Source organism: Ciona robusta, chromosome 3 (assembly GCF_009617815.1).
Source record: "Ciona robusta chromosome 3, ASM961781v2".
Taxonomy (NCBI): Eukaryota; Metazoa; Chordata; class Ascidiacea; order Phlebobranchia; family Cionidae; genus Ciona; species Ciona robusta.
Genome location: NC_143237.1, coordinates 5,919,124 through 5,944,140, shown reverse-complemented (window position 1 = coordinate 5,944,140; position 25,017 = coordinate 5,919,124). Strand labels below are relative to the sequence as shown.

General features: G+C 39.6%; 3 protein-coding genes across 4 annotated transcripts; 2 read left to right on the top strand and 1 right to left on the bottom strand.

The window, feature by feature from the left end:
- The first annotated feature begins 3,089 nt into the window (after positions 1 to 3,089).
- LOC149738553 (ephrin-A2-like) lies at positions 3,090 to 5,583 on the top strand. Its single transcript, XM_089874184.1, has 4 exons — positions 3,090 to 3,488; positions 4,274 to 4,425; positions 4,806 to 4,928; positions 5,386 to 5,583. The coding sequence occupies exons 1-4, from the start codon at positions 3,346 to 3,348 to the stop codon at positions 5,466 to 5,468; spliced, it is 501 nt and encodes a 166-aa protein (XP_089730310.1). The 5' UTR covers positions 3,090 to 3,345; the 3' UTR covers positions 5,469 to 5,583.
- A 2,076-nt stretch (positions 5,584 to 7,659) lies between these two features.
- LOC149738552 (ephrin-A2-like) lies at positions 7,660 to 15,245 on the top strand. Its single transcript, XM_089874173.1, has 5 exons — positions 7,660 to 7,845; positions 13,218 to 13,369; positions 13,791 to 13,919; positions 14,031 to 14,291; positions 14,506 to 15,245. Exons 1-5 carry the CDS (start codon positions 7,709 to 7,711, stop codon positions 14,622 to 14,624), a joined length of 798 nt encoding a protein of 265 aa, XP_089730299.1. The 5' UTR covers positions 7,660 to 7,708; the 3' UTR covers positions 14,625 to 15,245.
- A 793-nt stretch (positions 15,246 to 16,038) lies between these two features.
- On the bottom strand, positions 16,039 to 24,993 carry LOC149738551 (ephrin-A4-like). Of its 2 annotated transcripts, none has more exons than XM_089874178.1 (5): positions 24,708 to 24,993; positions 21,416 to 21,570; positions 20,460 to 20,585; positions 16,977 to 17,114; positions 16,039 to 16,767 (listed from the first exon to the last, which is right to left on the bottom strand). In XM_089874178.1, the coding sequence occupies exons 1-5, from the start codon at positions 24,812 to 24,814 to the stop codon at positions 16,547 to 16,549; spliced, it is 747 nt and encodes a 248-aa protein (XP_089730304.1). In that variant the 5' UTR covers positions 24,815 to 24,993; the 3' UTR covers positions 16,039 to 16,546. The 2 variants fall into 2 exon arrangements, with proteins under 2 accessions (XP_089730304.1, XP_089730305.1); XM_089874179.1 differs by lacking the exon at positions 24,708 to 24,993 and adding an exon at positions 22,242 to 22,488.
- Positions 24,994 to 25,017: the final 24 nt, after the last annotated feature.

Sequence of the window (25,017 nt, the reverse complement as noted above, 5' to 3'; positions counted from 1 at the left end):
AACATCGGCCTTAGCAACCCACCGCTCGAAGATTTTAATAACGCACCTGTCCATCGCTTCGCATAATCTAACCGAAGTTCAAATCTGATAATACCGTCGAAGATTTCTTGCCTTAAAAGCGTGAAATCTTCGACATTTCAGTGAGATCGAAAATCGTGATTATTTTCTGGCCCGTTAGCTTCGTCTAAACAAACACGGGCGTGAAACGTGTTCCCAGCATCGATTAGACGCTCACGGTTAAATATAGACAACCATTGCCGCGCCGGATAATTCAGCGGCAAGTTTGGGTAAAATTTCTCCTCAAAGGTTTTCAAACCAACAAAGTGACGATTGATGTGATGTATACGCAAATCAATCTCGCTTTCTGTTTAATTTAAAAAACGGTTAAAGGCATCTTTAGCCTAAACAAAGGTTTTGGTCTTTCTACACTCCAATGTCCCATTGCGCAGACGTTAAGCGCGCCCATGAGTACAATACCAATGCTGATTGCCGTCTGTATAGCAGCAGTATACATTGCAGCACATGTTCAGTGTACATCACACGGCATTGCAAGAAGCGGATTATGATAAAAGCAGCAAAATAATCCGCTTTACATAAACAACTCCACACAAAACCACAAACTCTGTTTTGCGCTCAATTTGTTTTCATCTCCTAGTTTGTACCCGTTCCACGCAAAGCTTGATTATACACGATTCTTACTTTGGAAACATTGCCTCGCGAGAAAATTAACCGCAAACGGATCACGGGCACTCATTTAGGCTGTAGGCAAGTAAGCGTTGCAAAACAGAAAGCTTACATTGTATTATAACATGAAGAGGTATATGACTATTCCCCTTTTGTACCAATGGACGATAAAACGCAAAATTTTGATTGATAGAGAAAAACGGTTTATTTTCAAGGCTCAATCACACAGTAGTGGCATCGTCACTTCTTACAGCTGAAAGCTCATAATTAGTGCCCAGTTGTTAATTCGTCAATCAAGGTCTAATTCGCCTTAATTGTGGCATAAAACTAGAGCTTAGCAAAACCACCGCAAAGATTATTCACGAGGAAACAAAACTAGCGGTCTGCTCGCACTTGGCGACAATGGTACAAGCCTTGCTAAGCTGTTTAGCGGTAAATGTTTAGAAACGTAACCAGAAAGCCCACGGGCGCAGGTAACTTTCCACGCAGCAAAAGATCACCGTTTTACGGAGGCGGCTTTCTTCGCTTGCTCTTATCTTCGAAGCTGACAGAAGCATAAACAGAATAAATCGGCCTTGAATATCAGGACTCGAATCGTCCAGTCATTGTTTGGCCATCAATATACCGGGATCGCTCCGTCGTGCATTTTTCGTGCAACAATTTTGGCTGCTCATCAAGCTTGGATCACCGTGCAAGCTTATGGTCGAAACACCTTACACAATTTTACCCGGCATCGCTTGGCACTGCGATTGCGTCGCCGTCACGTTTTTCGTTACAAGTCGTAAACAAGTCCAAATTTAAACTGGACCGTGCTATGCTTGGACTTCATACGTCATGGTTGCGTGTTAACATGCATCAGGTAAATCCGGTCCTTACATAATTAAAAATTCAAGCTCCGCAAAAGAATGCAGAAAGGCTTTTGAATTTGAACTCGTAATTCTAAGACGTTTTAAAAGGTGGTGAAATTTTACTGTTGGCAAATGCAATTTAATTACTATGGTTGTGTTGTATTGTCGTGTATGTTTCCATGTTGGGTTGAAATATCCAAACCACACTCCACAGTGAAGAGCGGCGAATCGGCAACGTTCGTCGTTTTTGTCCTTCACTTTTAAAGGGGCATGCCAGCAATCAAATATTATTAATTTTAGGCTACCGGTAATTAGTATATGGATAATTTTTTTATTTTTAAGTATGTAGTAGGGTGGGGGGGATAGGACAGCTTTTCATTCTATTTTCTCGTCCCATTTGGTAGTAAACAAAGAACATTCAAAGAACTACAAAACCGTACCTTCACGACCCTCACAGACCGCTGTTAATTGTTTATTTGGATATTATGTGCTAAAGGTGCCCCTTCTCACCCCATCCTACTATATAACGTATAAACAACTGCTCTGTACGAGAACCCTACTTATATAGCGTCACCGCACGGTTGTAGTTGAACCATACAGTCGTACAAATATAACCGAATACCGCGAGGCTCGAGAGAGTAAAACGGTTTTAACTTTTGTACTTTTCCACGGTGTGTCTTGAATCAACGTGGCCGTAATCGACCAATTACTTTTAACACATTATTACAATTATTACTCCCACCGGTCACAATGGATACAATATTATCAGTGCACACCTGTTTTAAATGTAACTTATTTATTTCATGATTAAGTGTGAGTGAATTTTAATTGCACTTTGGGACGTAGAAGCAGTACGAAAGCTGCTAGTTATTATGTTGGTCGTGCTACAATCAAGCAGATGCCCATGTATCACTTTGTTAAGACTGCATACTTTGCATTTCGCTTCCCTTCAATTGAAAATAAATTCGACTTTATTCCTTTATTTTCAGATGTTGTATTTGTAATTTTTCTGTCAGATTTTGTTTATCTTTAACACATTACGCGACTAAATCCGACAGTTTTGTGGAACCGCGATAACTACTTCTCGTCTTAGACTCCTGTAGTTGTTTCTAACACACTTTGCTTGCTAAACTATATATATATATGACTTTATCGATTATTTATAAAGATGTGTGTTTTCATATATCTAGTATTCATAAATAGATAAGACTTATATTTTCTATACGGTAAAGGGTTAAGTTTATGTTACAGTTGTGAAATTTAATATTTTTCCAGTTGCAGTCTGGAAATGGAGTGCAAATTGCTATAATTTTAACATAATACAGAACATATCCAAAAATTAATTAATTTGATGCGGAAATAAAAAAATGAATGAATGAATGTAACTTAATTTATCCTCGCGTGGCAGGAAAACGACTGTCGTTATCACACGGGTTTAACACCTCGTGCCAGCTAACAAGTTACCAAGTATGTTACCCTGTGGGTGATTATCTTTTTTTTTATAATTTGGACAAGAATTATACGTGTTGACTCTGTAAGTGTAAACTAAAAGGATAATCAATAAATGTTCTTTTTTGGCGGGTTAATATTAAAGAGAAGTCGCGGACGCCTTATAATGTAAGCGAAGCATAACGATTCATTGTGATTTTTATAGGGAAAGAATCATAATACATTTGTTCATGAACTTGTTGTGCAGTACAAATTCAATGTGTGGTATTTAAATATATAGGTGAAAGTAATTTCTCATTTAATTTTTAGAACCCTGCGACTGTGCACTGTATATACAGATTGTTATGTAAATGCGTATATCACCATGGTTTTGTCAAAAGTTAATCGAATGATTTTGAGTTTGTTTATATGCTATCTTCTTTTTAATGTGGTACAAAGCAAGCAGTTCAATTCTGGGAGTGGGACCATCAACCATGATGTTATGTGGGACCCACGACAAAACGTAGGGTAAGTCGATTTCTAATTGAGTTTTAAATTAATCTTGAAATATTTAATAGCCATTAAGCAAATGTCCTCTCTGTTTACCACTGCATGATAATACATGTTATTGGCTAGAACACTAAAAGTGTAGCCATTTAGGTTGCTATAGAGACCCGATTGGTTTTCTACTATCCAAGTTTCAGTTATACTGCTATACCTGGTTAAAAATTGAATCAAGCGATTAGTGCTTCTAGTTTTAGAAAGCTGTTTGGGTTGGCCATGTATAACCACTTAATGTTGTAAGTTTGTTTTTCGGTTGCATTAAATAACGTGTGCAATTTTGTAGTGTGATAAATCAGCATACAAATACCGATTTAAAATTGCATAGCTTATATAGTGGGGTGGGGGGAGATGGGACACCTTTAGCACATAATATCTAAATATCCTGATCGAGTTTTAAACAATTAACAACGGTCTAAGGGAGTTGTGAAGGCACAGTTTTATAATTCTTTGAATTTTCTTTGTTTACTATCAAATTGGAAGGAAAAATAGAATGAACAGGTGTCCCAGCAACTCAAATGTGGAATGAATTAAAAAAATTACAAGCTATGGTCCAATTTACTAGTAAACAAAGAACTTTTAAAGGATTATTATACCGTATACCCACAACTTCCATAGACCGTTGTTAATTGTTTAAAACACAATCATGATACTTGAATATTATGTAATTTTCCCCGCCCTACTATTTATTAGATCCTTGCGAGTCAATTTTTATAATTTGTCCCAATTAACCCGTTTTTTGTCTTTTTTAGATTCACCCCCGGAAACGAATATTCCATCGAGGTTCATATGAGAGACTACATGAATATTCACTGCCCTATGTATCATGCAGATAACGAAGCTAAGCTTAGTTTCATCATCTACAATGTTAGCGAGCAATCATATAACAGTTGCTTAATTGGAGGTGGTTATATATGAAATCCATTTGTTTATTTTTTGCTTTTTTAATAATAATTTTCGAAACAACTGAAAAAGTATATATAGTAGGGTGGGAAAGATGAGACACCTGATCATTCTATTTCCATGTCCTATTTCGTAGTAAATAAAGAACATTCAAAGATTTATAAAACCGTATTCCCACGGCTCCCATAGATTGTTGTTAATGGTTTAAAACACGAAATTTAGATGTCATGTGCTAAAGATGTCCCATCTTACCCCACAGTACTATAGATCATAGGCGCATAAACCTATCAAATAATTTAGTCAAGTTTTGTAAGTGGTTCTCAGATGGACTATCTAAAATGATTGCCACGTTGCAGACTAACATAACATGTTTATATGCAGAAAGTGAAAAGGTGATTTTAAAATGGAACAATCCCTTCCACTCGCGGAAATTGACGTTTAGGTTTCAAAAGAGACAGACTTTGAATGTTGTATTTCAGCCTAATCAAGATTACTACTTTATGGGTAAGCTGTTGATACGTATATCTTAATTAATTATAGGCTTTTAAACTTACTAAAACTTTAAATCATTTGTACGGTGTGAATAGACAAGGTATATATAGTAGGGGGAAGGAGGGGGGGGGGATACTTTTGGAAGGTGTCGCATGGATACTTTTGGAAGGTGTCCCATGGATACTTTTGGAAGGTGTCCCATCTTCCCCAACCCTGCTATATGTACTGTGGGGAAACACGTTTTAAACAACTAACAGTGTTCTTTTAAAGTCGATGGGCTACATTTATATAATTCTGTTTATGCTCTTTTGCCCTTTCTATCAAATGGGACAAGAAATAAGAATAAAAGCATGTCCCATTTTCCCCACCCTACTACATTGTCCAAAGAAGCTTTAAATTTCGCTTGCAAATATGTTCTATTTTTTGCAACAATTTCGCTTTAAGGTAATGAGGACCTAATTTTACGCAGCGTTCAAAAAAGGCGTAGTCGAAACTTGCGAAACGGCAATGAAAATGACAATTCAGGTTTTACCCAAAAACAAGTCCAAGTAAATTGTTTGGCCATAGTGATGTCGATGTTGGAATATTTTGAAGATGCTGTTCTGCATGAAATGCTGTTGTACGATAACAAATAAAATATCACCAGGGCACACCTGTTTTAAATGCACCTTATTTATTTCATGATTAAGTGTGAGTGAATTTTAATTGCACTTTGGGACGTAGAAACCGTTTGAAAGCTGCTAGTTATGTTGGTCGTGCTACAGTCAAGCAGATGCCAGTGTTTTTTTTTAAAATAAAACTGCATACTTTGCATTTCGTTTCCCTCCCATTGGGACCATGGGAATTTCGCAGCCGACTTTATTCTTTTATCAACGAGGACGAAACCTATTTTCTGTTTGTTTGTTTGTATTCCCAGTTGGCCAACAGAGATTATGAGCAGTAAATTTATTTCCGATGGTCGGTTTTATTTGGGAAGCTTCAGTAGTTTGCCCTTAATTAGATGAGGTTTATGTTTTTCGCTGCAGTGTCCAAAACTGACGCAATACAGATGTTCAAATACGGTTTTTAAATACGTACAAGGTAAATGCGCTAGATAGGAATTCGTTGTTTGTGGTATAGTCCTACAGTTTGTGCTTGTGGTAGTCGTACATTTTGTGTTTAGGACAAGAATTAGGTTTGTAACTCCGGAAGCAAAATAGAAGTTATTAATATTTATGAAAAACCTATAAATACGACAGACGTACATCGTACATCGAGCTTTGGTTTATGTTCAATGTGGTTTAAAACATGATATTATGTAGTGCTTGTTTTGCATATACATTCAAACACTGTGTAGTGAGGCTTAGGGTCGCTAACATTGGCTTAAATCCATGCGGTCGGCTTAATGCTTGCTGTTACTACTGATGCAAATATATACACTGCTGGAAGCGGAGGCGGAACGGTTGGCTGACTTGGTTTATTTTCAACACACTATACGTGACTGAGATTAATAACCCTGTGTAAAAGCGGTAATTAATTCACGTCCAAGAAAACCAGTGTCTAATTATACTCCTGTGGAGGTTCGTGCAGCCACATAGCTTGTTAACTGTCGTCGGGTTCGCTTTGGGCATGTGGGCGGTTTGAACAGCGTTGAAAGAAGTGTTTTTGAGCAGGAGCGTGGAGGGCGAAAAGTGTCGGCTGCATATGGTACATCGCTGATTGCTCAACGCCACTGCTGGCTTTGCTAAGAAGGCGGCTGCTGTGGCAATGTATTGCAATGCACAACAGTTTACAGATTGCAGCTTATTTTGCTAACAGGGCAATCGAGCAAAAACTGGTCTAATTTTAAAAGGAAGCAAAACAAAAGAACGCAATCGTTAATTTGATACGGAAATGAGGAATTACACGGCGGTACTATAAAGTATCCCGCTAGGATCTCTTGTGTTCTTGTTATAGAGCTGCTAGCTGTAAAACAATACGATTTGACCCGCCGCGAAGCTCGCCTTTCAAATCGATGTTACTTATTGTTGTTTGGTTTTCTTCGTTCGCGACCTCTAGGTCATGATGTAAACAAAGTAAAGCATAGCAGTTTAACATTATACGACGACGCTGAGTCCGACGAATAAAGCTAGAATAGGCAAGCTTACATTTAATGCTGTTACTTCCAACGAGAAAGACCGCCGAGTAAAGAAAGGGTGCGGGAGAGGGTAAAAGAAAAAGTCGCGCATAAACTTGTGGATTTGCCAACAGCGTGACGAAAATCGTCGACGTCCGACGACGTTGAGCCAGAATTAATAGTCGCTAATCTGCGAGTGTCTACTCTTGTCTGTTTAGATCCGAGCACGCGTTAGTAATTTGTTATTGCTGTATTTTAAATGAAAAATACCAGCGCAGCTTGTGTGGCTCGTTTGTTGGCTGCTGTTAAATATCGTCTGCTTTATCAACTGCAGTTTGCCATGAAGCATAGCAGTAACCTTAGGCGATTGTGCCGACACAAACGCGATTAAGATAAGATCTCAGTGTAGCGCACAGTACAGTGCACTGTTTGAGTGGTAGCCGGTTGGAGTGTAAAATGTTATGTATTATAATGGCTTTAATTAAAAACCTAATTGTACATTTATTCATTTTTAATAAAGTAGGATTGTAGTATAATAATGAGAAGCAGATCAACAGATTTATAGCCTGCAGAATACGTTCAGCGTTTAAGTCTATAGGATTGTGGTTTATAGAATGTCAGATTACGATGTTGCATATTCAAACAAATATGATAAACCTAATTTCCTTGCAGATTGTATGTAAATGCGTATATTACCATGCCTTTGTCAAAAGTTAATCGAATGATTTTAAGTTTGTTTATGTGCTATCTTCTCTTTGATGGGGTACGAAGCAAGCGGTTTAATTCGGGGACCATCACCCATGAGGTTATGTGGGATCCACGAGAAAACGGAGGGTAAGTCGATTTCTAATTGGATTTTAGATTAACCTAAACACTTGAAACATTCAAGTGGCGTTTAAACGTCATCATACGATATGGTGGCGTTTACGTCGTCAAACGCTATACATGATTGAGTGCGCTTATGAATGACTTCGGTATTTTCCATATCGTGTCGGACATTGACCAAAGGAAAGTTGTTACACGTCCTGTGTGGTTGAATTCGACACAGAAAACACACAGTTTATCATGTATTATTCGATTTCCAATGTTGTTGTTGGAATGACGGAGGGATCCGCTGTGATAACAGAAGTCGCCTAATCGCAAATGGCATTTCCAACCCAATGGGCCTGACTACTGAGTATTCGAGCTATGCTTTCCGCTTGAGCACCTTACCGTCAGTATAACTTATGACTCATCCTCCTCTTACCAGAACTTGGCCGGTGCTGACGTATGCTGATGCGTTGGTATTTCGCTTGCGTTGTTTTTGCTTTAACTTGAACATCTAAGTTATTTTGCCCATCGGGGCTCTTAGCTTGTCTTCTGAGTCTGCCGATGCGTGACGCTTTTCGGTGATTCACTTTACCGTTCATTGAGCATATTTACCAAGGTTTAATCCCGTGTCCGTGATAAGACAACAGTGTTGTAATCTTCTTTGTGTTAATTGTATTCACCGTCTTGCGATATAGCTATAAGAAAAAAATGAGCCCGCCAAGAATATGTTTCTGCTTAACTAATCGTGAATAAACATTAAGGGAAAGAGGGCTTGGTATTACACGCAAATACCGTGTAGTTACACCAAGTGTAGCTTGGTTACCGAATTTTCGTTGATACCTCCGAGCCTAATTAAGCTTCGTGGGTTGTGCGTATGTGTACAAGCAAAATATCGCTGTATAGCTCCCACACATTAACTTATTCGTGGGTCGCCTAAACCGCCCGAAATGCCTAAGGTGTATAAATGCGCATTCAGATTAAATTTATGATAAAAAAGAGAACATAACTTTCAACAGCGGCTGTCCCCAGCACCCTATAATTTGGACAACGAGCACAATCGACAATGGTGGCTCGGAAACAATGTAAATATTACAAGAATACAGTTCCGCATCATTCTTATATTGTATCGTAGTCTATACTATACACTATGTTTATAACTTGCGTGTGCCGCTTGTTTTTTGTGTTCAAAATTATCGGCTCAGACTCTGTCGGGCGGCCCGGCAATTTTAGTCTTAAGGTTGTACAGAAATGTTGTTGAGACACTTTATTAACCGAGGCTGGGTTAGCAGCATAAAAGACATCCACAAAAACATTCTAGAAAAGCTCATGTAATATACAGACACTGGGTATAAATTATTAACGATAATGTTCGACGAAAATCCACCGCACATCAATTAGAGTTACATCATGTTTGTTCTCACATCAGAAATCGAAATAAGATAAATAAGTTCCATCATTTCTTTTGCATTAGGGTTTGATAAATCCTGGTGATAAATTCGGGCTGTCAAACGATTCTTACGAGTAAAACCAGACTATAGTTATTACCAAATACGGACGCGTATACGGCTGCCTTGTCCCAACATGTTCGTTCAATATAATTTCTCGCCTTATTTGCCTTGCATCACTCAGTAAACCGTCCTTATTCTATCTGCAAACTTTATACAGTCATGGCGTGTTTGCTTTTGCTCCATATTGGCCTAGTTAAACCTCGTATACTTTTATTAAAAAGGTCAAAACAAGTATAACTGAATTGCGAAAATTGAACAGATCAAGTATATACCGTTTAACTGCAAGCCCAATGCAGCTTTTTCTTTAAGTTTGTATGAACATTGCTCGTTTATAATTGTTAACCCAGTGGCGTGATGTGGGTGAACTTTGTCATATGGTTTGGGTTTGCCATGGGGTTAGTCTAATCCATTCACCCGAACTCATAAGGCACAACGACGGTTTTGTGCTAAAGCTGTGAGGGCAGTTTGCGTGTGACACTCTTTTGTGTACGAGATCTGGTGAAATTAAAGTCAACAATACGCAGTGCTATCTCCCGGCAACGTTGAGATAGTGTTTGTGAAAATTTTATTGTGATAAACCAGACAAAGAGCCCACCCCGCCAGTATAAAGAATATTGTGGCAAAGTGGGCCATATTTGTCGAAAGAAGAATTTTTAGCTACAACTTCGATTGATCCACGACTTCAATTTAATTACCGGCCGCAACAAAACATCGTTCGTTGTCTCGTGACTGTTCGATTTGGCGGTCTTGCTCTAAAAGGGAGACCCCACGCTCCAAATATACGAAGTGGCTTTATGATCCTATTCCGCTTCCTAAATCCATAACACTGAGCTCCATACAAATCCAAAGCCGGGATGCGTTCCCTGTGGGCGGTGGCTGCCCCACCTGCGAAAACTGCGTGTGGTCCTTGTCACGTATTTTGTATCATCCAAGCGTGATCTTTCATTATCCGTATTTACGTCAGCTAGCGTATGTGTAATTTTGAACAGCTCGCTTGTTTGCAGAGCATTCGGTCGCTACAAGTAAGTTCAATATTTTCACTAATGAATTAACTGGTGACGTAATGGTGCGGGTAATTAACCTTCGTTGTGGGTTTGGCCGTCTCGTGATGCAAACTTTGACCGGTTAGTCTTCGCCCCCGCACCCAGCGACGCTCCTACCGTTGCAATAGCCTGTTGAGGTTCAACGACACGCATTGGTGCTTCTACTACCGTCACGTTTTGTAGATTTAAGGCGAAAACCACCGACTCGGTGGAAGAACCACTCAAGTCAAGGTCGGGCAGCAATTATAACGGTGCCGAACAAACTAGCTATTGAAGGTAAACGACCGAGCTCTTATCTTTGAAGCAGTTTTCTTGGTTAGCGACCTGTGGTGTGAACGTATTCATTTTCTAAGTTTTGGTGATGGTGTGATTTGTGTTCCCGCCTCGTCGTTTTCTTGATTATTGCAGCATTGAAACTTGGCGGACCGTTACGCCATGCTATATATATATATATATATATATATGTATAGTGGAGCCGATGCTTGAAATCGTAGTGTTCTTTAACCGCTGATCTGCTAATTGGCACCATTTAGAAATAACATAGATTTACGGGCGGCGTCTGCACGGTCGTACCATCCCGGGACGGCACGGTGTCGCTAACTACCAGTTAGCAGAGTGGAGTTGACCACTAGCATTGTTTCTGGATACGTCTTTGTCCCAGGCGTGAATTCCCCGATGTTGCGGCCAGGTCTTTAGCATGTTTTTGCATTTTTGGTCGCGTGTGCTACCATGATACGTCATCTTATGGGCCACGCTTTTGTTTTTCTTGTTCACCAGCTATTTCCCTGGCCATTAAAGACGAAACGGGCGTGTGTTAATTAAGACTTTCTTTTTTAGTAGCGTCACAGATCTAAAATATGAATTTAGGTCCCAATTAATGTCGTATTTGAACCTCGTGTGGCAATTAACACCTTATATAAGTGCATTTAAATAAATGTGCGAAGTTGTCGCATTTAGTGTGAAATGGGCGTCATATAAATAGGCCGACGATCATCATGAAGTGATTAACTCTCATTGTCATCTGTTATTTTAAATTCAACCAGACGTCACACATCTGCTGCATGATCGAGTGCTGCAGATTATCTTTATAGGTTTACAAACTTTATCCAAATAATCGTGTGACTCGGGGGTTATGTTTCTGTGGATTTGACCAAAATTAAAAAAAAAGTCAGCTGGCGATTTTGATTGTCAAATTTCTTGCGTAGGGCGAGATAGGTAAATTTGTAGTACAACCCTGTTTCAATAAGTCTGCTTATGGAACATTATGTCATCGCAAATTACATCATCTCGAATCAACATTAAGCTGAACCAACACCCACGCCCACGTCACTACGGGTTTGAGACGTGTATATATATTGATCAACTTAAAAATAAGTTGTCGATATAAAAGCACGGAAGGCTTTTGTGGGCAGGTACTATACTACCGCCACCCACTTCGACGGCAACAATACCACGACACGGTCGATTACTGTTGACGCCGACATGACAGACTCATTAAGAGGATTTGAAACCTCTCGTTGGCTGCCGAGTGTTCTCAGAAGGATTGCTTACAAAAGCAAGGGGTCGCCTGCTGGTAGCTCCTGCACTTGAGGGTATTCAACATTACATGTACCACGCCTCAAGCACTACTTACAACGTTACACGCCGTCGCCCTTTTCTCTTAGTGAGTTGACACTCGTAAGGTGATGATCTTTTTACGACCGACTCCAAGTCGGGACAACATTTGCCAAGAATTAACTAGCAAAGGAAACGGTCGTCGCCTACGATAGCGGAACAGATCGATTACTATAGATCATAAAACAAAACGATCTTGTTTTGCTCGCGTTGTCCAAACAAGTTTATTTCGAGTCTTTTGACGTCACGTGCGACTCTACGGTCCCGATTTCCCCACACAACAGTCTTCAATACGGATCGCATCAACAGTATCTTGTGTCATATTTCATTTATGCTGTGTTTACAACGTAACCATAGGAGTTCATGATCAAAAAAGAGAACAGGTCGCCGTTCTTGCAAGCTTTAGCAAACAATAGGTTAATGTTTCACTCGCTTTCAGTGCTCGGACAACGAAGCAGCTTACCCTTTGTTCGTAATCGTTTCTCAAATAACCGCCAAGCCCGCTCAATAGCAAAGAGAGTGTTTTTGCTTTTTCCACCCTGCGGCGTTCCCTCTGAATCACACAACTCTTAAATCGATGTTGTCTCATTGCGGTTTTGCAAGCTCAATTTGGCCTCGAGGAAAGAGTATTACGGGTAAAGCCCATAAAATCAAGCTCTGGTCTGGTTTTCGTCAAGTAGAGTCATCGATTACTTTGGGTATTATACTGCTCTATTTAAGACCTGACGTGATGTTTGTCTTGGGTCTTATTGGAAACTCCCAAATCTCCCCTAGTTACCCTATAGTAAAGCACCAGCACAATGACCATTTAACTCATGAATCGGTTTGTCGGTTGCTTTTCTCATCTGTGGTTTTCTAATAAGCTTACTATATGTGGCAGCGGTGTACATGTAACTGTTTTTACGCGTAATCTGTTGTCACAACACCGTAATAGGAAACGTGGCAGCATAAAAACCGCAACGGGGTGCTCTTCATAAAACCCGGAAGATTATAAGTGAAGAGAAGCGACCCGTAACGGAACTGTAATAGTCCGAAACAAATAGTGTGGTGTCAGATATGAAATCTGCAGTGTATTCGACAAATAGGAGATAAGAAAAGTGCTTAAATTTGGCCGAGTTTTATAAACAGTACCGCTCCGTGGAAAAGACAATTCTCTTTAATTTGTATCCTATGATTTTGGTTTTATTGATTTTTTTTGCTACTGCAGAATAAGTAAAGTGTTTTTTTTCAGGTTTGCTTTCGGAAACGAGTTCAGCATTGAGGTTCATATGCGAGACTACATGAATATTCACTGCCCTCAGTATGATCAAGATGATAAAGCTAAGCTTAGTTTCATCATCTACAATGTCAGCGAACAATCATACAACAGTTGCTCTCTCACTGGTGAGTTCTAATGGTACGATAAATACTCAAAAATGTAAAGTACCTTGCTAATGTACCGAAGCAAGCGTCGTATATGTTGAGAAAAAAAAACTATTCGTTGTTCTTGGCTGATATCCAGTATTTTTGCCGTTTGGTTGAGCGAAGTTAGTGAAAACATGTCCTTTTAGTTTTGCTCGCCATGTTATTAACAACCCACCCTTTTGGATAACAACCTTTATAATAGAGTACTGTGTTGTTTGCTCTATGCCTTTGAATGGATGAATGACATAACACTTAGCATAAAAGCCATGCGACTGTACGTGAAAGAAAGTGTATATATAATTACGTACTGTGTGTGGTGCCTAAATAGCCCATAATATAACCTTGAATGGTCGTCACCTTGGATACAACTTGGTAACAAACAACATAAACTTAAATGCAGATATGAAAACTGCGATTTTTAAGTGTGACAATCCAGTTAAAGGACGCAAGCTCACCACCAAGTTTCAACGAAGAAGTCCAAACCCACTGGGATTCGTATACCAACCAAATAAAGATTATTTCTTTATGGGTAAGTTGATACAAATTAAATATATTAAAAAAACAAATTCAATTGATGTTAAGAAGTGGTCCATGTAATATTCTAAAAGGCAGCAAGTTTGAATATTTTACTTGTATGCAGCATTCAAAAAAGATGAACCTCAGAATTGCAAATCAGCGATGAAAATGAAAGTTCATGTTCTGCCGAAAAGACTGCACGAACACGACCGGAAACCAGTGACTGCAGGTACAACACGGTCGTCAACGCCAAGGACACTTTCGTCAACCACTACTACTACAACAATAGCAACAACAACAACAACAACACCTCGAACAAGTCAGAAACCTCATATACCAAGACAGAGCTCGACAAGAAATACTCCGCCCACAAAGACGCTCAAACGTAAGAATTTGGTTGTTTAATATTTAACAACGTTTATTATATAAAATCAACTATGACCTACTTGGTGCATTAATGTATAGTTTCGGAAAATATAGTCACAGTCGGGTGAACTGTGGTACTGCAGATTTTGTTAATAATATAAGCAAATTCAGGATAAGGTATGAACATTGTTTTAGCTGGAGCATTTGACATTAACAGTTTATTTTGTTTTCAGCTGGATATGTCCGGGGCGACGGTGAAGGTGACGGCCCGGGTGGCGGGGTCGGTAGAATTACTTGCGCCACCACGTGGATGTTAGTTGCGTTAGTGCTGACTGTTCTGTTACAAAACTGAAGCCCAATGCAACTCCATTATACGTTCTTGCCACGTTACTGAAAGAAAAGTCGAAGGTAGTTCGCCATGTGCCAACTCGAGCTGAGAGAGACCGAAGGACAAATGATACGAAACATAGCTTTTTATAAACCGGTTGTGCGCTGGCCGTACAATTTAAGGTGTAAACAGGCGTATACAAGGTGATACATACGATGGTATCGTCGCTTTGAATATGACAATGTGCCTGCTCTTTTTTTGAGTCACTGTGATTGTTTGTATGTTGTATGTTTTGTGATTATGTTGTTATTATTATACGATCGAAGGTGCTGAATTAACTGTCCCCCGCTTTTGACTAATACCACAAATTTTATAAAAAAGGGCTGCTTTTTTTCGACACTCGCCAACTCAAACAAAATGGCCGATTCAAAACCCTCAAAAAAACGTATCATTTTCGCACCAGGTTTCCTTTTGTTATAGACGTAAGTGCTGATCAGTACCAAGATAACTCCTTTTCAAGCGTTTTGCGTATTGAATTTGGTTCTAAACAATATTTAGATTTTCGCTACGCTGTTATATTAGTAATTTTTCTTTTGACTCACATTTTCAAGTTTTTGTTTGATTTCAATAAATTAACACTGCAAACTGTTTGTTATACTTGCCAAAGTCATCTTAACATATACTCTTGACTTTACAATTAAAGGTAATAGATTCTTTGTAATTTTCCACTCAAGTTTATTTACTATTCTATTCGTATCAGTAAACTTACCGGAGATAGTGTACAGCTTCGCATGGGCTTCAATAACGGTTGTCTCGGCCTATATTAAGTCTTTCGTGTTTGTTGATCGACAGACTTACGGTAAGCTGCGATATTTATCAGCGAGTGTGGCGAAAGCTTCGTTCCGATTAAAGATGAGTCCGTGGATAAAGGGAAAGTTGTGTTTACCATACCACCAGTCGTGTTGGATTATTGTATATGCCGACTTGGAAAAAACTTCGTGGAAATAAATACTGAGCTGAAAAACCACGTACAACCAAAGATCATAGACGAAGATAGGCGCAGACAGCAGACATTGTTTGATTATACTTAAACGGCCACAACTCAACAACCCAAAAGTGGATTTTGCAGAAACCAATGAAAAACCCAACCTGAGAGCTAAAAACACAATTTCTACTCTCAACCCTTAAATTATCGAAACTCTGGTGGAAAGCTCAAACTTATTTTGGTTAAACACAACCCCCTGAAGCACCTATAAGTACACCCAAAAAACATACAAAGTTGACAGGTTATTGCGTGTGGATACGGCGAAGATAAGCTTTAAATCAGCTGTCAAAACCTGTGTACCGTCACAACAGTTTAATACGTCATAGGTGTGTTGTGTTTTTCGACCAAAGGTTATAATCACTGGTACTTATATTGTATTTTCAAGGAAGTAAGCGACCGTCCGTGGTTCTTTATTTGTATCCATATACAATATCTCATTAGCGACAAAGCAAACTTTCCGTGTGCGTACAACCGCATTTGTGTATCGGATCTTTTTACCAAATAAACTTTTGTGTTTACTGCTCGAACTCTAGCTTTTGTAGTCCCTGTTTTGAGCATGTTTAATACTTAATTCAATGTGAACGACATGGTAAACATTGTACAGCCGGATAGTAAACCAGCCTTGTTCGTGGAATCAATATGTATTGTAGCGACACAAAAGAAAATAAAAAAAATAAAAAAAAACTTTAGAGTGTATTGTCCGGCCGGTACAAGTAAAAGCGAACGACTATCACGAACTAGGTAAAGAAGCAAAGTGTGTTTGTAAAGTTTGCCAGCACTTATGCCGTAAGTGCCGCGCACCAGGGCCCTTGAAGAACAATTCTCCGCCTTGGATGGTCGAGATCGTTGCTGTCGTCTCACAAGTGTGCACACCGTGTATTGAATTGCCCAAACCACGTCATCACACCCACTTCGTAAACAACACCATCAGCAGCGAACTTGTGATCAGAGCTAACAGTCGAGTGTCGTGTCTCCTCGAGTGAATTCCAACCGCAGAATTGCCTCCGTCAGGTGGGGCAGCAGAGTTCTTCTGCGAAAGCACAACTGGTTCTTGTGGTTCGCGTTTCTCCAATTCATTCTCTGCGTTTTTCAAGTGATGATGACGCTTGTTGTGTTTCATACCTGACAACAAAAACTTATTTTTTCACAATATTCGTTTCAACAGTGTGTTTGGCGAAATGAAGTAAACATTTTACCAATTGTACAGATTGCAAGTAATATATATAAGTTATACTGCAACTGCAAGGATAAGCATTTTTAAGTGTTGTAAATAAAACAAGTGCAAAACTTTTAGTTTTATCCTTTTATAACTACATTCAAGTCTTACTTACCAAACTCAGATTGATCTAGCCAGGGGTCAAATCTTGTATGTTTGTTTGCTTCCACACGACCATGTTGCGATTCAACCTCTACAACCAACCGCAAGGTGTCAGTAGAGCAGCCTCTTGTTCCGCCTTTTGATGGTTTTGCTGCAATGTAAAAGAGAACTGTAAAAGGTCTAAATTCTAAATGGTTCAAACAATTGTATTTTAAGAGTGTCTTGAAATTGCCCGCCACGTTTTGTAGTATTCGGGCGCCGTGTGTAACCCGACGTGTCTACAATTTGGTGCTCGTTTTCGTTGTGATAACGATCGTGGCAGGCGCGTCAAGCAAAAGCGGCTGGGCGATGATTTCCGCCTCATTAATCCCAACAAATCAACGTCCATAGTAGCTACGTTGATGAGTGGACGGGTCGTTTTGCATCTCGGGCATCGATCATAGTTGCCACGACGGTTAGAAGAGCTTGGCTACTATCAGGGGCCGTTCCCGCGCAACCTCATCAAGATGAATGGGAGTGATTAGAAAGCTAACCAGACATTCACAACGCTTTGCATTACGTGCACCGCGCGACCGCGAAGATGGAACGGTTTCTATGAACAACAAGTATAAACTGGCATCTGCAACTCGTTGAAATAACAGTTCGTTGTGTTGAAAACACAAGTTTCCCGTTTCGGCAGCAGCTTGGAACGAAAAACGCTTCGGGTGACATTAATGGTTTGCTTTCGTGCAAAGCGGCCCCGATTCACAATCCACTGTTAACGCATGGTTACACTTATTCAGTCCGAGTTCGCTACACCGTCAGCACCTTGTGTCAATTCAACGTCCTATATTATGCGATAAAAGGCGGCGCATAAGCTTGTTTTGTTTGAACAGATTCGCAATTTCGCTAACCCAATGCAATGTAAACAAAACATCTTCGTCACAGATAAGCGAAACCTGGGTTGGCAATTTTGAAGAATCCAGCAACCGGGTTACGCGCTGGGATTTCTCACAGCCTTTGTTTTCGGACGTGCTGATGGAATAATGTTTTCCAAAGATTAACTTAAAGCAAAACTTGGAACGGATGATTTCCAGAAGGCGGAAGCGCTTTGATAGTTTTCTCATATATCTTCCCATTTGTATAAACAGGCTTCAAACTATCAACCCAACAGCGAGTTTATCTCGTTTACCAGGGCACTCTGTGCATTTAACGAAATTAGGTATGACGCGTCCGTTATCAGCCACCAAAAGCCCCCGAAAAATGGTAATGAATCACCAGCAACACTCTAAGGGGAAAATAATCCGTTCAAATCGTTTCCAATCTATTTAAATTCAGTAGCTTTCTGCTCGATTGGAGACACTGGACAGCTAAAAGCGCCAAACAAGTTGAAACACAACGTTAAAGTGAGCGAGCGATAACAACTAATTACTTTAACAAACACCGTGTAGAAATCTGACCGTGTAACTGAACACGGGCGACAAACAAGCTGTGGGCAAAGTGCCGCGATGATCCACGGCAACCAACCTTGCTTTAGGTTTCAATAAAACACACTAGCCTTGAAGTTGGGATTATGTTTTTGGGATCCGTGCCCAGCTTGTTATACAACCGCCCCACAGAGTAATTACTGTGTGGATTAAGCAAAGCCCCAACCCCATAGTCTCACACACGTCCGTACGCCCACACACCGAAGACGTGAATGTTTGCTCTTCCCCTAACGTTCTCGCTTCACTTAATTCGGTAGGCCCGAAAATCAGTAAACCGATGCTGTGTAAATTGGACGCTCCATCTAACTGGAGGATCGGGACGTCGGATAATGGGTGAAAAGCGGACAGCCCAAACTTGGTGCGCTGCTAATGGTTCTTGGTAGCCGACTAATTAGCTTATCAAGCAGTAACGCGGTCCAATAGGGAAATTACAAGAGCATGTTAAAGTGAGCGGGCCTGTAGTATATGGGCCACACCCTCTGTGTTCTATACTCTGACCTCATTCGTTACGGTCAACTTGTACCGGAAAGTTCAACGTCCGGTTAAGCTACTATGCCGTGGTAAAAATCAGGTAGCCGGAAAATGGAAGCAAAACACTGGCGACGGCGAAAGTGTCCTATAAAGGTCTTATTTTAACGGGGAGAGTATTTTGATGAGCTGCCATGGGAAACGAAAATAGTTTCCGTGACGTATTTACGACGGAATAATTTTGTGTCGGCGACATTGTGTTAGGGACTGTGTGTAGGTATGTAAACAATGTTCCATCGCTTGTTCGTCGTTTTAGAAACGATGGTACAGTCTTGCTCTTACAATGCAACACGACGTTATAACAAATAAATACATGTTCGCGACGTCTGAGCCTGATTAGCGAATGTAATCCTCGAAAACAAACAAACATCGGCGTGTAAAGAGCGGTTGTTACGAGGCACGAGGGAACTTTTATTGTCAAACATCGAAAAATAATCAATTTAACATTTTTCTTGTACACCTCAGACGTTTTTTAATTTATTGTTCCAGAGAAAAAATAGTTTTCGAGATTTAATAATTACTGTGACTTACGCGAAAATCGGTTTATGATTTGGAATGTGCGTAATTATAGCGAACAATTAGGAGCTTTAAGCTGAAAGTTCAAACAAAAAATGCTAAACGTATAAACAGTGTCTGACATTTTTATATTCTGACATTTTTATATTCTTACATTTTTATATTCTGACATTTTTTATATTCTTGTTTAAGCTAGTAAAACTTCCGCAGTTTTATATCCTTACAAATTTCGTGTATGTACATTCCGCAGGACTGTGAGTCTGTGACCAAAAGTAGATTAGTGTGGTATTGTGGTGAACTGTAGTTTGTGGATATTTTAAATTAATTCCTTTAGCTACTTCTAAGCAAGATATAATATACTATATTTTAGTATTTAATTTTTGTGCGCTGTGTGTTAAGTGTTATTTGCGCTGAACGAAATTCATTTTCAGTCGTTTTCAGTAATGAGTCATCAGTTACTAATGTAGGGAAGGTGGATCTTTCGTCGTAAGATATTACTTTGCTAAGCCGACATATGTTATCTATAAAGCACATATCTTTAGCAAACTTGCCTTTTCGCCGCACTAACAGATAATTCACCACCTATTTAAACTTTACCGTCATTTAAGGCGTTGTTATCAAAAAGTCTATATGCAAGATGCAAACACGATCATGTTTCATATTCGGATATAACAATTCCATGAAGTTTGAGGTGATAAGCTTATTTTAAAGCTGTTGACTTAATGCCTCGGTAACGGCAAAAGTCAACGTTACTGTGGCTGCTTCTCAACCGTCTAAAGTTGTTGTTCAAAATTTCTGACGATTTACGCCCAAATGCTCTTGAATGCGTGATTTACGTTAAGGTTTATGCAAGACGTAGTTTACGGAAATGTATTTTATAAGTGCTTTGAAACTTGCGCAATTTGCTTTCTGTACCCATTGAAAACTGTTACATTTAAAAAAAACTCGACTATTATTTTTACAATATTAAAAATATTTAAACTTACAAATGTAGTAGTATGACTGTCCAGGTCGAAACACAAATCCGAGCGGCGAGGGACTTCTCTCTTGAAATTTTGTCGTCAGTTTAATTTCTCTTTTCGGGTCAGAACACCTCAGAACTCGTTGGATTTCTGGGTAAAAAGTATGAATGTTAAAAAAATAACATATAGGCCCGTTTAAATTGGTTTGCGCATAATATGGTATAGGTCGGTGTAAGATAAACCATGTTTTTATTTTCCTTTGTATGTGGTAACATTTGGTAGTAAAGAGAATTGTTATAGAATTATACAGCCGCATTATCATGACTCTAAAAGAGTTTTATAAATTGTTATAAACACAATTAGGAAAATTTATTACTTTCAGAATCCATTTAACACCTCATATAAACAAAAAAACGCAAAAAAATTGTTCTTATGCTGACTGCGAAATTATATCTGAATTTCGTGCGAACTTCGTCGCTTGACAAATGGCAAATGGGTATAAAATGGCGATTAAATCGGAATGAATATTTCACGTACTGCGAACAGGAAATATCAGATATCGCGATTTCACGACCGATTTTTTTAAATTGATGGCGTCGTGTTATCACAAAGATCGTAACGGCAAGGTATGCCCGGGTGTTGCAAAACTTTTGCAAGGAACGAAAAATGTCGAAGAGTGATTTTCATTTCCATATACGGTAATTGGAAACACAGCCTACTATTCCTATTCCTGTGTGGTCTGTTTTTACGAGTAAGATTTTTTATGGGAAAGTAATTCATTTTATTACCGTCGTTTGACACTGCTGCTGGCATCTTATTATGTCTGTTGGAGACGCTTGTTTAAATGAGGTAAATATACAATTCGTTTTTTTTATGTATCTATATACTGTATCCGCAATACAGCAAGCATTATAAGCTCAATTTTCTAATTATTATGTCGCATGATAAAAAATTTTTTTTTTTAATTACGAAGGTCTTACTTTGTGTGTTACACCGATGATACTGCGCTGCTGTGACGTTAAATACATCAATGTATAACTCCTCCCCCCTCTTTTCGTCGTTACGGGCAGGTTTGGGGCACAGGATGTCCATCCACTCGTTTATCTGTACTTGAAGGCGAAGCTCGGTCGTCAAACTGAAAAAGCAAAAAAGTAATGTAGGAGTGCTAGACGCTATTTCGCATTAGTGCTTCTATTTAGGCCGCCTGGGCCAAGAAATATCTTTATATCTCATATAGGGTCATCACGATAGTACAGAAGTAGGTGATTAATTCACGACTGACAAAGTGCGAGTTGTGGCATTTTAAATACGCTGCAGAGAAAGCGCGGATCAATTAGCAAGGTAAAGCGACTCAATCTTACAGCTTTGCATGATGCTGTACGGCGTGGGTGCTTCGTTTTGTGTTTGATATAATAATCGAATTAAGATTATTAATATGCCTTATGCAGGGAGCTGATCGCTTCTCATACAAGTCACCATTGTGGGAAAGTTGGGTGGATAAAGCGAAGCTAACCAGGCCGCGTCAGCCAGATGGTTAATCCTGTGCGGGAGACATTAGCCAGGGGTTTAAAACACCGAATCGATAAAACTTGGCAGGCGGCCGAAAATATAAACTTTCACTCGACGATTGAACGGCGCTAGGATGGTAGCTATTTCTTTAACAGGTAACCGTGAGACAGGTTTCTGTTTACGTTCTATAGGTGGGCCCATTCCAGAGTGTTTAACCAATATTGACCGTTCGGCAAATACTTTTTGCCCTTCTTCAGTCAATTTAAATCTTTCTGTGTATTTTCTTCGGCAACTTACAACCTCGGCACATCTCTTGTCATTCGTCGCCTCGCCCGCTATAAGCCCTGGCTCAATGGCCGCCTTGTTTTTCATTATTTTTCGTTTTGGTGTAGAGATACCGAACGTCAAGTTGCGCGAAGGAGCCGTTTTGGCCTAGTGAGAACCAGTCGGCACGTCCGTTTTGTCGTCCATACTTGAGCGAAAGCACAAAAGCCTGATCAAATATATTCACGGGCGGTCCGTTACCATCTGAACGAATATGGATCCCAATAGAGCGTATATTAACGTTTTAACGCATTGACGTGTATGCGTCAGAAGTTAATGGAAATAATTAGGGCAGGCCATGTATCACAACTGTAGCATGTAACACAATATCGAATATTTGACTTACTAGTATCTTCCTACTAAAATAAATCACGAAATGGGGAATTTTATTTTGCCAGTGGCTCCTGATGGACCAAATCAAAAATGCGCTTTTGTGTGCCCGGGGAATTCTCGTTTTCCTTGCTGCGTTAATTGCACGCGAGGAGAAACAACAACTCGAACTGAAATGGCAATTGGTAAAAGACGCTTTCAGAAATGGCTATAGTGCTGGTAAAGGGTAGTATGAAGTATTATGCGATACACTCTACTGCCCCTTGCCCTTCAATCAGGCTTAAGAGGTTCTAGGTCGGTCCAAGGTTGCCCTGCCTCGATCTCAGTCAGTGATAAGTGAAATATATATCGAGAACAAAGACTTGCTTCGCGTTTGTTTCTTTTTAGCGTCTTTCTCGCGGCGTTAAAAGCTTTCGGGCTAAGTTTCGAGGTAATTTCGCGAACGATGATTGAAAAAATATCTTGCTTTTGCAAGTTCACAGATGTAGTTGCAAAATGTCCGTCAAGCACGTGAAAGGTCCGCATAAACACAGAGCATTTTGTCCAACGATCAACCAGCTAACCGCGAGAACAAAGCGTTAAGATGGGACAGCGGAGCCCGAGGCATTACAGCAGCATTTCATGTGAATTATCAGTTCTAAAAAAGCTTCATTAATCATGTTACAACTTCGTCGTTTTAGCAACACCCTGATATCGTTGAAACAGGTCAATTTCACTTGATTTATTAACTATAAGTGAAATCCATTTACCAAGAATTTCGTGAAACTGTTACCCTTAATTCGAAGTGACGAAAACGAAGTGTTATTATTAATCTCAGAGTTTGTTATTGGCTTAGAGCGATGCTTATGTTATGTGTCTAATGCTAATCTAAGTTCGTTTATTTTATGTATCGAATATCTAGGTCATTTTAATAACTATAATTGGCATGCTTTAATAAGATTAGTAATCCGGACGGTCAGTTTTGCTCGTACATGCAAGAGCAAGGCTTAATTGAAGATAAGTAGTTAAAACTCTTACTGGAAAACAATGAACGACACAGAGTTGTCGTCTTGTCGAACTAAGTTTTTGTGTTTCATATTTCGACTGTTGCATTTAGTGCACGTTTTACAGAACTTAGCTTCATATACTTTAAGTAAATGTACAATAACGACAAAGGGAAAATCTTGCCATGACGTAGGCACCAAAACAACTTGCTGTGTTACCTATATAAAACACCGTGCCTAAATCCGGGTATTTATACCCTAAGTATTATTAAAACCTTTAATATTTTTACGATCGCCTCTTGGAAGGAAACCGGGCTCTGTTTGAGTAAGACCATTGTGAACCGCCGGGAGTTTGAATAGAAACTCGATTGTCGAAAACAAGTACGTCACTTGGCATTAGAAACCGTCACGGCGCTGTTAGCGATGATGCAAAGCAAACATAAGTGTACTACGTTTCCCAACTTGCGACTGTAGTAAGTTTGCACAAAACAGGAAGCGTCCGGGGGCGACATAATGGTCGTTCTCTTAATGAAGGGGCCCGAAAGAGCGACGCCATTTTTTGCGCCGTACTTGCTACATTTTGTTTGCAGGATGTTCCTTAGGAACTAACACGAGAAACAATACACCGGTTTCTAATATCACGTGGTGCTGGTTGAACAAATAAACTTCGGTTCGTTCGAGCAACAAACCACACGTATCGAGTTTGGTTAACAAAAGATGCGACCAATTTTGCTCAGCCCGTTAACTCTATTGTCATCTTTAGTAAAAGGAGTTTGCTTGTGTTGGCCAAGCAAGCTACCGCCGACTGCTTTGTTTTGTTGGTGATGATTAATCAGGCTACTTGTTGTTTTTCCCAAGGCTCTTTTGTGAATTCCCATACGTTGGGTACGAAGGAGTAAGGCGCCAATACATTGGTACATATAACCAAACCGTGAAGTAGCCAATACTGCATATTTTACTGACTTGATACTATACAGTTTAATGAGTTACGGGTTTCAGCCAATACGAAATTGGCACATACTCCCATACTGTCATGCGGCTCCAGCACTCCGTTCTTCGCATATTAAGTTATTTCTTTTCAGGAAACAAATATGGTTTACAATAATAAGGTGAAAATGTAAATTACCTTGAGTTTATGCTTCTGTCCCAGAACACAACATGCCTTGTCCGTGATATCACAAGCTTAACCAGGCTGAGACATGTCAGAAGGAAGACGCATTGGTGAATCAACATTTCGTATATTTGTCCGATTAATTTTCACTAACTACTGAAAAATAACCCATATGTTAATTAAGCGTGACGTTCGTTTCGCAAAAATAATTAGAAACTCTGGTAGCAATACAATACACGCAGACGCCTCTACCCGTAGCCCGGGCGGCTATATTTAGACTGCTTTCTCTCCTTACATGTGCAAAAAACCAACCGTCTGCTAATAT

Excerpts from the sequence above, each read along its gene's own strand:
- LOC149738553 (XM_089874184.1), top strand. The coding sequence starts at position 3,346 with ATGGTTTTGTCAAAAGTTAATCGAATGATTTTGAGTTTGTTTATATGC. Across the intron at positions 3,489-4,273 it reads GACCCACGACAAAACGTAGG|ATTCACCCCCGGAAACGAAT; the intron begins GTAAGTCGATTT and ends TGTCTTTTTTAG. Across the intron at positions 4,929-5,385 it reads TCAAGATTACTACTTTATGG|CGTTCAAAAAAGGCGTAGTC; the intron begins GTAAGCTGTTGA and ends AATTTTACGCAG.
- LOC149738552 (XM_089874173.1), top strand. The coding sequence starts at position 7,709 with ATGCCTTTGTCAAAAGTTAATCGAATGATTTTAAGTTTGTTTATGTGC. Across the intron at positions 7,846-13,217 it reads GATCCACGAGAAAACGGAGG|GTTTGCTTTCGGAAACGAGT; the intron begins GTAAGTCGATTT and ends GTTTTTTTTCAG. Across the intron at positions 14,292-14,505 it reads GCCCACAAAGACGCTCAAAC|CTGGATATGTCCGGGGCGAC; the intron begins GTAAGAATTTGG and ends TTTTGTTTTCAG.
- LOC149738551 (XM_089874178.1), bottom strand. The coding sequence starts at position 24,814 with ATGTTGATTCACCAATGCGTCTTCCTTCTGACATGTCTCAGCCTGGTT. Across the intron at positions 17,115-20,459 it reads ACAGTCATACTACTACATTT|CAAAACCATCAAAAGGCGGA; the intron begins GTAAGTTTAAAT and ends TTTACATTGCAG. Across the intron at positions 16,768-16,976 it reads GCTAGATCAATCTGAGTTTG|GTATGAAACACAACAAGCGT; the intron begins GTAAGTAAGACT and ends TTTTGTTGTCAG.